The sequence below is a fragment of the Saccoglossus kowalevskii genome, chromosome 3 (assembly GCF_978046115.1).
Source record: "Saccoglossus kowalevskii chromosome 3, keSacKowa6.1, whole genome shotgun sequence".
Taxonomy (NCBI): Eukaryota; Metazoa; Hemichordata; class Enteropneusta; family Harrimaniidae; genus Saccoglossus; species Saccoglossus kowalevskii.
This window is the reverse complement of record NC_140643.1, coordinates 30,966,512-30,980,032: the sequence shown is the minus strand read 5'-3', so window position 1 is coordinate 30,980,032 and position 13,521 is coordinate 30,966,512. Positions and strand designations below refer to the sequence as shown.

Here is a 13,521-nt window from a genome sequence, read left to right as displayed (position 1 = left end):
GAACTAATTCAATCAGGACAGCAACTGTCACGTAAACTTCAGCTGTAAATGTGCACATCACATTGTGTGGAAATCGACACCAACTGATTTTTTACAAATTGTTCACAAAATGGCAAGGTATACTTACCTGATTCATCAACCGTATTTATAGAAACATCTTTATTTTCACAATAGCTCCCATGGTAACCATACTCACAAATACACTCGCCATATTCATTACATGTGCCATTTTGGCACAGTTGACCACATTCTGCTGAATAATAGTTAATTGACATGATTTATAGAGTTCTAAATAAAATGTCAGGTATACATTCAGTAATATTACAATTTGACCCGTAGCTATTGTTGTCCGCTAACCCTTTGCTAGTCGACAGTTTTTGTTCAGCATAAACTAGAAAAGAACTAAGAAGTACACATTCACTAGTTTCTTTGCTCTCAACAATGTCGTTTATTGGGAGAGAACAGTTTTTCAAAACTGGATTGTTCTCACAAGTGAAGCGCACAATGTTAATGAATCAAGTGCGATTTCTACAGGTCATTGGTTGATTGTTCTTGTACAATACAGTTACGTAACACTCGCCAAATTAGGAGCATTATTTCCTCAACGTAATGCAACTCGGACTAACTGTAGTTAACAGCTTGTTTACTAGAACCGAGACCCCAAACGTGCCGTTAAGTACCATGAGCGCCCGAGATGCCGTACTTTACCCATCAGAAAACACCGCCTACATTTACCTGTCGCATCGGATTCTTCAGATTGTACAGACACTTCTGCGATATGTTCACATTTGTCACCATGGTAACCCTCATCACACACGCATGCGCCATAAACGTCACACAGTCCATGCTCACATGTTGCAAAACAATCTACTCGGAAGACCAAATACAAAAAATATATGTTACGTAGATAGCTAGGAGCTGCGGTGTCAGGCGTAATGTCGGGCATTTTTTTTATTTTGCTAAACAAATTCAACAATTTAGCAAGTCATTTGTGCTTGCGTAATTGTCTTTATGTCAGATTTTAACTTTACAACAACGTGATCATCTTCAGAACACAGATTGACGTATGAGTTTTCTTTTCAAAACTGTTCTATGGGAGTAAGCGTCAAAATAAGAAACTGAAGATTCTTGATGTCCATTGATTGGCGCAACCGAGACTGTTGGCAGTCGTTTTTAACAAACAAAGTAAACGTTGCTCGTGTGGGATTTGAAATGTACTTTTTGAATATTATTTTAAAGCATTTGTAAATTTGATAAATTTGTAAATCTAATAGTTTAATGTTCTAATTACGTGCCAGTGTGTTACAATAAAATTACATGTACTTGCCTTCGTCACAGTGGTGTCCCAGATAAGCGCCCGCACACTGACAATACGAGTCGAAAATCTTACCATCACCTACGAAGACACTGTGACATGTACCGCCATTGCTACACGGTCTACCGGTGTGACAGAACTGGTCTTTGGTGTAAAAAAAATAATTAAAACACAAATGATTGAGAAGCACACTTTTATATGTAGTGCCGTGTAAAACAGACAGTTCATATCAAGACATATTTCCAATGTACAGCAATTTTTTAAATGTCTAAGATTCTTTTCTGATAAATGATCTAATTATAAAACATTCGCTAATATTACTACATATACCACACATAATTCAGATTATGATTTACCTTTATCGTCACAGTGAACGCCGTAATAGCCTTCAAAGCAGACGCATAATCCAGACTCGTCACATAAGCCACTTACACACGTAGCTGCACAACCTGTAAATGCACTGCATTACAATCTGGGGGCAATGTTTCAATGTATAGAGGTTGCAGGGGTCACATAATAGACGTTCAAAATAAATACTATGTGGTATTGATGTGAATAAACCTGTCCGATCTGCAAAGAACGATGCACGCTGTCAAGTATAAATCTAAAATTACTCACTGTTCTCAATTTCGCAATAATTTCCCGAATAACCAGCGTCACATTTGCAGTTATGGAATTCGTCACACCACCCATGTTCGCATAATCCAGCGCAAAGGGAAGAAACGGCTGAAGAAACATAATGTTCTAAAATGATTGCTTGTTCGGTTGTAGCGTCATCAAAGTCAACGACTTGAATAGTAATTGCACCATTTCCTGTGTTGGTTTAAGTTAAAAATGCATTCTTATTGTTAAAACGGTCATTATGTGTCATTCAACGTGTCGACAACAGTAAATACACGAGATCATACACAAGCACACAGTAAGCACAAGTGTCAGTGATTAGACGGCGGTGGTAAGGGTGTAATTGAACAATCACACAATATCATACGTTATAGGGTCGAGTTTACTGGATATCATGTTAGTTTATAACAAAAATAGCTTTCAATTCTGGCTAAATTATTGGGTAACATTTATAGACTTTCATGTTTGCTGTGACCATCACATCATGTCTATACGGCGGCCATGTATGTAAATGGTATATATACCTGCGAGAGCGGATTCGTCAGTTACTACTGACATTTCGTCAGTGATATGTTCACAGTTGTTACCATTGAAACCAACATGACATATACATACACCATTAATGTCACACAATCCATGCTGACAGGTAGCAAGACAGACAGTGTCTAGTTTGAGGAATAAAAACAAAATATCACACCAAACTATTTTTTGTTATTGTATTTTATACTGTAATACAAATGTGTAATTAGTCGTTTGCTTAATCAATGACGTACGAGGAAATTGAAAACTGCAACTACACAAAAAGATGTAAAGAATTGGGCCCAAACACGAGGAAGGGAATTTCCATCGTGGACTCGATTTGTTAAGCTACACAGCTTGTGTTGTGTTAAACAATGGTGGCCATCTTGAATAAATAATTTTCAAGTTGGATTCGTTGTTAGTGCATAATTATAAAGACAAATGCAATGATATCATAAACTTGATAATCACATAGAAAACCTCCGTTGTCATTGAACACCGTCTTAAATATTTGCTCACATATTGCCACTTCGCAAATAAAATATTTTAGAATAATCTGCTGCAATTACCAGAAGTTTCATCTCAAGCCCAAGTGTAATTTTAACCAATTATCATATAACTTATTTGTTGCCCATACACACATATTTAGTGGCGACTATATTTTAGTTCGGTTCCAATAACTGCCAAACGGTAGCTTGGATGGAACTTGTCAGGCCAAGAAATGATGATGCACTTTGGTCAATTTACTCACAATCATCAATTAGGCAATACATTCCTGAATAACCGTCGTCACATTTGCAGATACCGGATTCATCGCACGAGCCATGCACGCAATCTTCGGCGCAAGAGGAAGAAACAATATTGGCTATAATGTTTGCTTGTTCGGCTGTAGCGCCAATAACGTCAACATCTGGAGTAGTGAATACATCATTTCCTGGGTTTTGATAAAAAGCAAGAATCGTCGGACATAAGTTATAGATTTTTGTAGTTATTGCATAATTTTATGGGTAAATAATTTTTGATAATGATTTGGTGTTTTGAAGTTCACATAGTATATTAGAAACAATTCAGGGTGCACACTTTGTCCACATATGTCGTACTGTCTAGAATTGCGTATAGTTCGCATCTGTTTCAATATCATAATAAGATCCCGAATAACCATCGCTATAAACGTTAACACAGGTAGGGTTCGTTAAACCGGCACGATGTTCGGTTGCTACGCCATCAACGTTGGTTGTCGGTGTAACTGAGTCTTCTTCAATATTTCAGGAGATCAAAATTAAAGACTCTAGAGTCAAAGATTGCGTAGATGTGTCCTATAAATAACAGATTTATTTAAGTAAAGTCGTAAAAAAAAACATGTTATGTGAGTTTCAACATAGCCACGTAAAGATGATCAAATTTTATCGAAATACTGCTTTAGAAACAATTGCTAAATTACAATCACAAAAGGCTAATACCGCATAAAGTGCGATTCGAAAACTAAAGGTCAAATAGTCGCCATTTCGGAAGGGAAGCCTAGGAAATCATAAGACGCACACTATTATGGAAAGTGACAAAATTATTAGTAAAAAGGCCTCCAGGGAGGCTTAGCCTTTCAGGATGGCGACGTATGTGACATTTCGCCCAGGGCCCATTGTAAGCTGTCATCTTGTACACGTGACATGATAGACATATATATGATATAATTAAAGAAATAAAATTGTTATTATTGAAAGGCACGCGACTTTTAAAACCGCCAAAATAGTAGTACTCACCATTCCCAATTTCGCAATTGATTCCAGAATAACCATTGTCACATTGGCATGTATCCGATTCGTCACACCAACCATGTTCACAATCGTCAGCGCAGGCCGAATATACATCGTTCGCCATTTGTTCGGTTACCATATCACCAACTAACGAAAATAAATATTACAACTGTACATAGTATTGAATCATAACGTATCCAGCAAACAATTGGATTTATAAATAACAATTATACAATTTTGATAATCGTGTATTTTTCTAGCATGTTCAAATTGATTAATATTACATATTTTATCTTGATAAATACACAATATGGTGTAAATTATTGTGAAACTAATCCCTGAAATTGGTAGAATATTTACCAGTATGCGTTCGATTAAAATGCTGAAATACTCTTCTGTACATGCGTCCTGAATTACTTGTATGTACAGGTAATTAAAAACTGTTCAGTATAACATTTTGTTATGTTTGCAGATAGAACCACATTCTTATTCTATGATAGATCATACCCTAATGCATTTCATCAGGATGCAATAATAAAACAAATAAATTCAGATATGCTCAAATTAAACATTCCCATCTCTGAACTTTGAACTATAGTTAATCGGAGCGTTGATGTCATGAGAATCGGGAGGAAGTTATTTTGAGAAACAAAAACTATTTCACAAATCTTGCAATCACCAATAAGGTCGTTCGAAGCATGGTGCTGAGGAGTTCATAAATTGTCACCATATTCTCTTGGGAAAAATTGGTGACTCATTACGAGTTTATTGTCTAGCTTTAATAATATGCTGTTAAAAATCTAGTGGCATATTCGACTGAAGCAAAATACGTTGCAATTACAGTCACCCTATTTAATAATTTAATTTATATTTGAAATAAAGAGCATGTTCGAATTTCAAGTAAACAAATAATGCATTCTACATGTAATGGATAATGAACGAGAATGTATTATCGGTTAAAAACGAAATCTTTGCAACACCTTGCCGTTAAACAACTATCTGTGGCAAGTTATTTTCACTGTATTTGCCTTCGTGTATTTCTTGCATTTAATGGTGTCTATAGTCGTCAGTATGACAGGGCATCTGGGTCCATTTTGGTCTCAGCGTAGAAATACCAAACCAAAATGTTTAACCATTTCCAAAGAAAGACTATTTTTGACGCCACTATCTGATCCGGAATTGCCTATCGCCATGCGAGTTTTCAATTGTCTTCGCAAAACACGACTTTTAAGCTGAGACATTACGAATCATAGTGGCAATGTAAGCGAACATATGGCATTGGTTTTGGTGAACGGACAAAGCATACGCGACTGCGAGTGAACCATTTCTACCCTGATCTCCGACTCCAGCGACAGCCCCCCTACCCCCCAAAAAAAACAACAACAACAAAGAACCGAAAAGTCTCCAACGACAATACTACAGAAATGAAAGCCGAATTCAATTTTTCGGGGAGCTTAGGCCAGTTTTGAACTATCGTGAAAAAAAATTTAACTTCATTCGATTTCGAAATTCAGTTATCACTGCCACGTCTATCTGTGGGAATAAACTTGGTAGCTGGAAAATTGCAGAGGTTCGTGTAATTCGAGTATTGTCCGCCCAAAAGTGAAGTACGGCTTATATAATTCACTGCAAATCCTGGATTCTGATTGGTCAACAGGTATAGCAGCGTGATAAGTGTTCTTATACGTATACGGGTCCAATATCGAACAGGTCACGGTGCGGCGACAACCACCAATTAAGACTATGAATATATAAAAATAACTTACCCAAGTCCTGGCAGTGGTCACCTCCGTAAAAAAGCCAATTACAAATGCAGAATGAATAAAGAACGCCCTCAGCGTCATAATCTACATGGCAATAGCCGCCATTCAGGCATTCACGACCTGGGCTGGTGCAGTCCATACCTGAAATTAGAACAAATCTGATTGGGTGCAAATTCTCTTATGAAGAAGACTGAGAATTGTAAAGTATGAAATACATAGGTTATAATTAAATGTCAAATTTGTCATCATAATGTGCTGCCAACTAAATAGAGAACGTTTTCTCGAACAGAATACAGATGTCAAAAAACGTTAAAACCATTCATAGCCACCAGGCAACCATCTTGAAACAAATCACAAAAACTGGGTTGCATGAACACCATTATTTGTGATGTTCATACGAAATTTGGATACGATCGGCCACGGCGTGACTGAGAAACGTTTAATGACGTGCTCAAATATTTTGGGGTCTAAAATGACCGGGAAGCCGTCAGAGTTCATCAAAACGAGAAAAAATGTAACATGCATATATATGTACACCATTAATTTTAATATTTGTGTAAAGTTTGAAAACAATCTGTTAAGATACATTTTGTATAAACTGGTAGGCATCAGTAACCCATACTATGTGTACTTTACCGATTGTCCCTATCATGTACATTTCAAACAACCCGGTACGTTTGTACCATAAACCAACAGGTGAATTATTTACTTCTAATAAGTGTTTAACCCTAGTCGAGTCAATGTCGAAGTACATGGTTTGACAGAACACGGTTTAATATTCATTAATCGGTGCAGCACAAATCCGATTGCCCTGAACTGCATACAAGCATGTACGAATTGGCGACTTACCGTATTGACAGAAATCACCATAGTATCGAAGCGAATCACACACGCATTGGTGATATACCTCTCCGGCGTCATTGTTTACCATGGTTTCACATGTGCCGCCATTCTGACATTCATTTTCACACCACGAATAATCTAAATTAAAGATGTAACGTGTTACATTAGAGTCAAACTCTAGTCTTTGGCGTTAGTTTTGTAAAGGGCGGTAGTCGTTGCGCCACGCATGCGCGAGATATATGGGTCTCATATAAACAAAGATGGTGACTTTGGCTGTTGTGCAGATCAACGAGTACAAACTGAGACGTTACCAAGCTTTAATTAAGTATTTTTAGGTGGTTGGTAATAAGTGCAAGTCGCGCCCAGGTCAAATCTCAAACCTCGCACATGTGCAGCGCGACGACTACCGCCCTTTAAGTAACGTGGTGGATGTCGCTTATTGTTATGATTTGGTGTGGCATGCAACGTGGAGAGACGAGCTTACTACGTTAGAGTCACTATCAAGTCATTGATGTAGAGTGTAACATGGTGTCAAACACGAATTGCAGCATAACATGAAACAACAAAACTGAAGTATCAATATGTAGTCGTCATTCAGACTTGACTCAGTAAAAGCGTTTTGGTAAGTACACAATTGGCCACGTTAACGCTTCACTATATCGTGAAAGTACTAATCGAAATGTTATCGAGTCATAAAGCAGTCGCAGCAGTAAAATTAGTCACCCACCTACAAACTCACAGTGGTCGCCGTAGTATGGTTCTTGACATTCACAAAAATAAACATTATCGTACCAATTATGTTGACGACAGGTACCGTCATTATCGCAATTTCCACAGTTGCTCAATGGCACTTCTGGATAATTGAAATATTGTGTTAGTATCGATCAAAAAAAGGGTATAAAAACGAGTAGTTTGTGTCGATACGCGAACATGGACAATCTGTTGTGCCAACAAAATTGAACAACTGTATAAGAACTGAAAAACAAGCGGGATATTTGCCTGTAACTAAATATGTGCGACTACGCCCTCAGCAAATCTTTATTATAAATCTGTTGAATCAGAGGTCTGAGGGCGCCATTCGAGGAATTCGACGTCATTTACCTGTGCACTTTCGTGCCAAATCTCTGTTTTTCAAAGTTTTTATCTTCAATTTCAATTGTTTATATTCTTCTTTTACTGGAGTCCTTGTGAGCAGTTTTGCGAGAGTGGATATCGTTCTTTTAGTGCTTGATCGTTTTTCAGTTTTAGAATGTGTCATCTCCGTCGTTTCATAACTACCTAGTGGGGTGGGAGAAATTCAAGGTGTCAAACTGCCAGAGTAGGCACATACAAATACGATTACATTGCGAGTTTTCGACATTACTTACTTTTATCGATTGTGGGTCCACTCATGTCTTCAGGTAACATCTTAGACAACACCTCTTTGTCTTTTAAAACGTAACCATGATGCACCTCAGAGTCCAGTTCGTTCTTAGTGTTCTCCGTAAATGAGCGGTGTGCGAATATGCGAAGGCCTGTCCACGCACTGACGCGACGATGTTGTACATCTTCAACGCTCTGCCCATGTGATCGATGTTTTTCGCTACCAACCACATTCCTTAATGCGAGCTGCAATTAAAACAACAAATGTTCACTAATCATCCCCCTCTCCCTCTCCCTCTCTCTCTCTCTCTCTCTATCTCTCCCCCTCCCTTCCTCCCTCCCTCCTTCCCTCCAACGCTATATTCAAAAACTCCTGCCTGTAAAATTTGCTTCAGCCAGCGGGGTACCTACAATATCTACGGTTTATTTTATACGTTTTGGAAAGACTTTAAGTAGCCCAACTATTATCCTAACCCACCCTATATAACCTCTCGAATTAATTGTATATGCCCCTCTTGAGAACCCCTATAGTCATCTAGAGGAGCATATACATATGAACTGGGGTGAGGGCTATGGTTAGGGATAGGGGTAAGGGGTGGTCTTTTCACTTTGTATTTCGCTAAATAATAACTTTATACAATTAGTCCATCGCTCAGCCTAGTTATGTATACGTACTGTAACAGTGGAACGATCACCAACAAATTAGATTGGCGCACAGCAAATTTGACCAACGATAAATTAGGCGCGCCATACATTGTTGTATAATTATATTTGATTTTTTTTTCTTCTCGTGTTTGTCTTGTAGCTATCTTAATTACAGATATGAAACACATGGATAATTTACTCTTAAAATGAACATTGAGTTTGATGTTGGGGTGGTCTGTATGAGAGTGGGCCTCGTACATCGCGCGCATACTTGTTGAGTAATTCTCTAGCTCCATATCGAGTGATCGACACCAACATTTGTCTTTAGATCTCGCGAATTCCCTCGAGATAAACACCATATCGTGGTTAAATGCACGGCATACCCAATACTAAACAGTTTGTATTCTATATTATTATTATTACAGGACTATACGTCTGTAATAGTCGGTCCATCGCTTGGATATTTCACTAAAATTGAAAATTGTAAGGCACCTTAATTTACCATGTTGTTTGCGTTATTCAATTAACATGCTTTGATATAAATTGTTGAATTATGGTCAAACGCAACGTGTCAGACGTACTCTGTTTGGCTCACCACCCCGGGAAAGCGGGATATCGGCACTGGCAGCTATATTTTACACACAGTACTATCATATCAACAATACCATACCTTGACATGTTCTGTTTTTGACAGAGTGGAAATTTCCAGAGGCACAAGAACAGCGAAGAGAATCCAATGTACCAGCATTACGAGATATTGCTTGCTGTAGGTGTCAGTGGACCAGTAAACGCGTCACTGAGCGCACACAGTAAAAGTACAGCTGCACAGGTACAGGTGACAACGAAAGATGGTGATTTACATAACAATTGTTTCGGTATTTCAGTAGTTGTCAAATTTCCACTGACGCGAAATCTTGAAATGTCGACTTCTAATGTCGAAATTATTTCCTTGAGTTTGTAAGTTTCGAGATGTATTACGTTTAAAATAAAGTATGAATTGCCCTCATTTATGGTATCCGTACAGTACAGCGACTACAGTATCAAGTACAGCGACTTTCACTGTTCAAATTTCGTAATAATCACCAAAATGCGACTTTTTATATTAAAATGTGATCACATTCGTTCAACTACAGATAAATGCAATCTTTAAAGGTTGTCAAAATACTAGTACAACCGATCTGTATTACATGCATGTAAACTAGTACTTACACAAGATTAAATGGAACACGTGTCCCTTTCAGAATTAGGGATATATTGAGGAAATATAATTCAATTGATTAAGTATTGATTCGCGAGGACAAAAATGTTCACGTGTTTTTGTAACGAAAAGTGTTGTAGCACTAACGTGAAATCGCGCTCTCTATCTGTTTATGTATTGTAGGGAAAGGTTCGGGTCGTGAAGTAGGGGAGACTAAGACGAGGTGTGTCTGATTAGAACACAAAGTAAAACTAAGCATCTATATACTGTTACATGTCAATATTTGTGTAAACAGAAATTGTAGGGTAGCAGGATGTTGCATAATACTTAAGTCGTAGAGACTACATATGGTTAGGCATCTGTTCTTCTAATCTATGCCGACAAAGAAATATCACATTTTCCAACGTGTATCGACACGTCAGAAAGTTGTTGTTTTGTCCTTGACTTCAGCTACATTGTATTTCCGTTGTCATAGCTTACTTCACATTTTGGATCTAACACAGACGGTCAAAGACTGAATCTTTAGTAAGACTGCATTAATAGTAATGTGAATATCTCACTGACGTATTTTAAAATATTGATTCACAAAGATTCGGGTCGAATTGAAGATTGTATGTCATTTTCTTTCATACTTTTATTTTATTTTATTAAAATGACATTCAGATTTAAAAAAAAGAACATATTGATATCCCAAACATTTTTCGACACAAGTTCTAAATGTCAAGGATAATGACAAAATTCCCAATTTCTTTTTGACTTCTTAATTTTAGCCGAAGCGCCGTTGATGGCGCTATTAAAATGTAATAATCGCGTCCAATAACGGTCAAAACGCCCGGATGCGTTCCGGCTGTTTGTTAAACAAAATTGAGAAAGTTGGAGGGTTGGAAGCCGCCACCTTCGTATGTGGCAGACAACCATAGCGTGTTGTTGGTTACAAACAATCGCCTACCCATGAGCCTTTGCGATTTGTAGCTTACGTTGTTATCGTTGCTTCGTACTCAAACCCGCGCGTGTGCAGGTGACGAGCCCCCCCCCCCCCCCCGCCAACGTCCTACTTAGTATATGTACTTCAAAATTGGAGCACAAATCAAACGCTTTTTAAATAGCCGATGTTTTAAGAACGAAACTTTAGGGCAATGTTACAGTCAACTAATACGGTGTATGCCTAGTAAGCATCGCCAGTTCATTAATTTTTGTTTTGGATAGGAAATCCAAAAACATATACAGTAGCACTTTAACTGGCACATTGTACCTCCACAATGCAGGAGGTGCATATATAAATGAACATGTTGCTTTTGAAAATTTGTACATATATATTTGATATCTTTCTTATTTCTATATCAATATTTTACACTAATTGATATGATAATCATGTTTGAAAACTATCAGATTCATATTGTCCTACAAGGAAAAATTCATGATAAGTTTTGCTGGATACATATTTACACTATGAGCAATATAAAAATATTACTAGGACAAGAATATTAATGTAAACACAAAGAATTGTTAAAATCCATCATCTTTATTACAATAGCATTAGATCATTTATCATTACATCAACTCATTTGTCATTACATCAACTCATTTTTCATTACATTATTCATTTGTCATTACATTTATGATGCCTGTTTTGCAATCTTCACCCGTATAATTCACCATTACCAGACCAATATTAATAATTCCATATTTTTATTAAAAATTAATATTGTCAATTTCAAAGCTGTATAGCTCACCACAATTCAATCTAAGATACTGGCAGGGAAAGGCTGAAGTCACTTTAATGACAGGCTATTGGTTTACAGCATCTCAAAGTACATCTAATAAAATGTCTATTGCAATTTAGTTGCATTCAGGTTTCGTAGGATCAACAACCAATCATAATCCACCAATCAGTCATTGTGTCACTTTGGGATAAAACTAGTCAGAAGAATTGAGCATTTGCATAGTTGGATGCAGTTACAGATAAAAAATATCTCTACATACATCAGATGTTTTACAATATGTTTGTAAGAATGTCAAAAATTCATGTATTACCAGTGAAATCTAGCTACTGAAAGAAGTTCAGATCTATTGTTAATAGTTTAATAAATATGAACAGTTCATTTGAAAAGTTATTACTGTCATGTTTGAATTATTTAAAAAATCTACCCAAATGTATAGAATTTATATTATTATTGAAGATATATGATATGACTTCATGGAATAAAAACATGCTTATTTTTGTGTACAGTTTTCCCAGAATAATTTATATACAATTTTTAAAGTCATAATATAACAATTCCTGTACAGTTTTCTTTTTTTATAGTTTGACTAAAAGTACTGTAAAATACTTTATTTTAGCTGGAATTAATTTTCACTGAAAAGACTTGTTGGGTGTTTTGTATGGAATTTATTTTCAGCGATTTTTGAAAAGTTTAATGTGAAATATAGAAAAAAAAGTTTATTCACTGAATTTTATTTTCACTGAATCATTTCTTCAGCAAAAATTAATTCCAAGCAAAAATAAAGTATTTTACAGTAATTACTAACATTTTACGGTAATATCAATCAGTTGTATTTTGTATTTCTTGGACTGTATCACAGCCTGAAAGATCTACTTATGACTACTATGGCATTGGCTGATGTGATGTCACACTGTGGTTTGGCAGCTTTTCCTATCTGTCATTTCAAATTATGACAAAATGCAATTTGAACATGATTAGACTTTTAAATATAATACATCAGAAACCTAATTTTGACTGTGTTCAGTCTGTCTTCAATTTACTATGCATGTACTTCCTCCACAAAAATTTATCATCCCCAAACTGATCATTGAATCAATCAAACCATTCTCGTTCTCAGAAAACACAAAATACCAGTAACACATTCCACAGTCTAAACTATCTGTGTTTGATTTGCATTTTTCTAATTCATTATTGTATTAAAGAGCTTTTTGTGCGAGTATTTTTGCTCACATACTTCAAATATCTAAATCATGTTTCAATGGTAGTGTCTCAGTTCTGCCCACAGAAACAAACTATGGACTACTCCGAGTTAGTTTTCTACTTATAATAATCAAATTATTTTAAAAATACCATAGATATAGCTACCACCCTATAAATCTACAACAAGATATAAATTTCAATAATGCCAAATTTTCTCCATTACACATTTCTTTCCCTAAAACATAATATGCCAAATGTTCAGCAATGTGCTCTAAAGTTGTACTTTCATCAAAGTTTTGTTTGAAGTCTTGTACATGTTCTGTTCTGTAATATTATACAATAGCTATAGTACTCACAAAAACAGAATATCCGATAACCACCATCCTATATCCAAAAATCAACAAGCAGACCTAGACTGGTAGTAGAGTCATCATACCTCCAAATCGCATATGAGCATTTTTTTTATGACAACATAACTTTCAAATTTGATTTTTGGCCAACTTAGTCAAAATTGAAAGGCCTTTTAACTAATTTTTGCTGCCAATAAAACATTAATCAACAAAAGTCATGTTTAGCTGAT

General features: G+C 36.3%; 1 protein-coding gene across 1 annotated transcript in view; it reads right to left on the bottom strand.

Annotated features, from left to right (window-relative positions):
- Positions 1-9,666, bottom strand: part of LOC102803714 (uncharacterized) — a 42,044-nt gene extending 32,378 nt beyond the window's left edge. Inside the window, exons 1-14 of the mRNA XM_085497043.1 lie at positions 9,490-9,666; positions 8,180-8,420; positions 7,914-8,090; positions 7,540-7,665; positions 6,819-6,950; positions 5,973-6,110; positions 4,213-4,353; positions 3,207-3,389; positions 2,461-2,601; positions 1,934-2,128; positions 1,672-1,764; positions 1,328-1,459; positions 736-867; positions 128-250 (exon numbers count right to left, since the gene is read on the bottom strand). Of these exons, the coding sequence (XP_085353169.1) occupies positions 128-250; positions 736-867; positions 1,328-1,459; positions 1,672-1,764; positions 1,934-2,128; positions 2,461-2,601; positions 3,207-3,389; positions 4,213-4,353; positions 5,973-6,110; positions 6,819-6,950; positions 7,540-7,665; positions 7,914-8,090; positions 8,180-8,420; positions 9,490-9,567 (2,032 nt within the window). The 5' untranslated portion in view covers positions 9,568-9,666. The remainder of the gene's footprint in view (positions 1-127; positions 251-735; positions 868-1,327; positions 1,460-1,671; positions 1,765-1,933; positions 2,129-2,460; positions 2,602-3,206; positions 3,390-4,212; positions 4,354-5,972; positions 6,111-6,818; positions 6,951-7,539; positions 7,666-7,913; positions 8,091-8,179; positions 8,421-9,489) is intronic.
- Between the last annotated feature and the right edge of the window lie 3,855 nt (positions 9,667-13,521).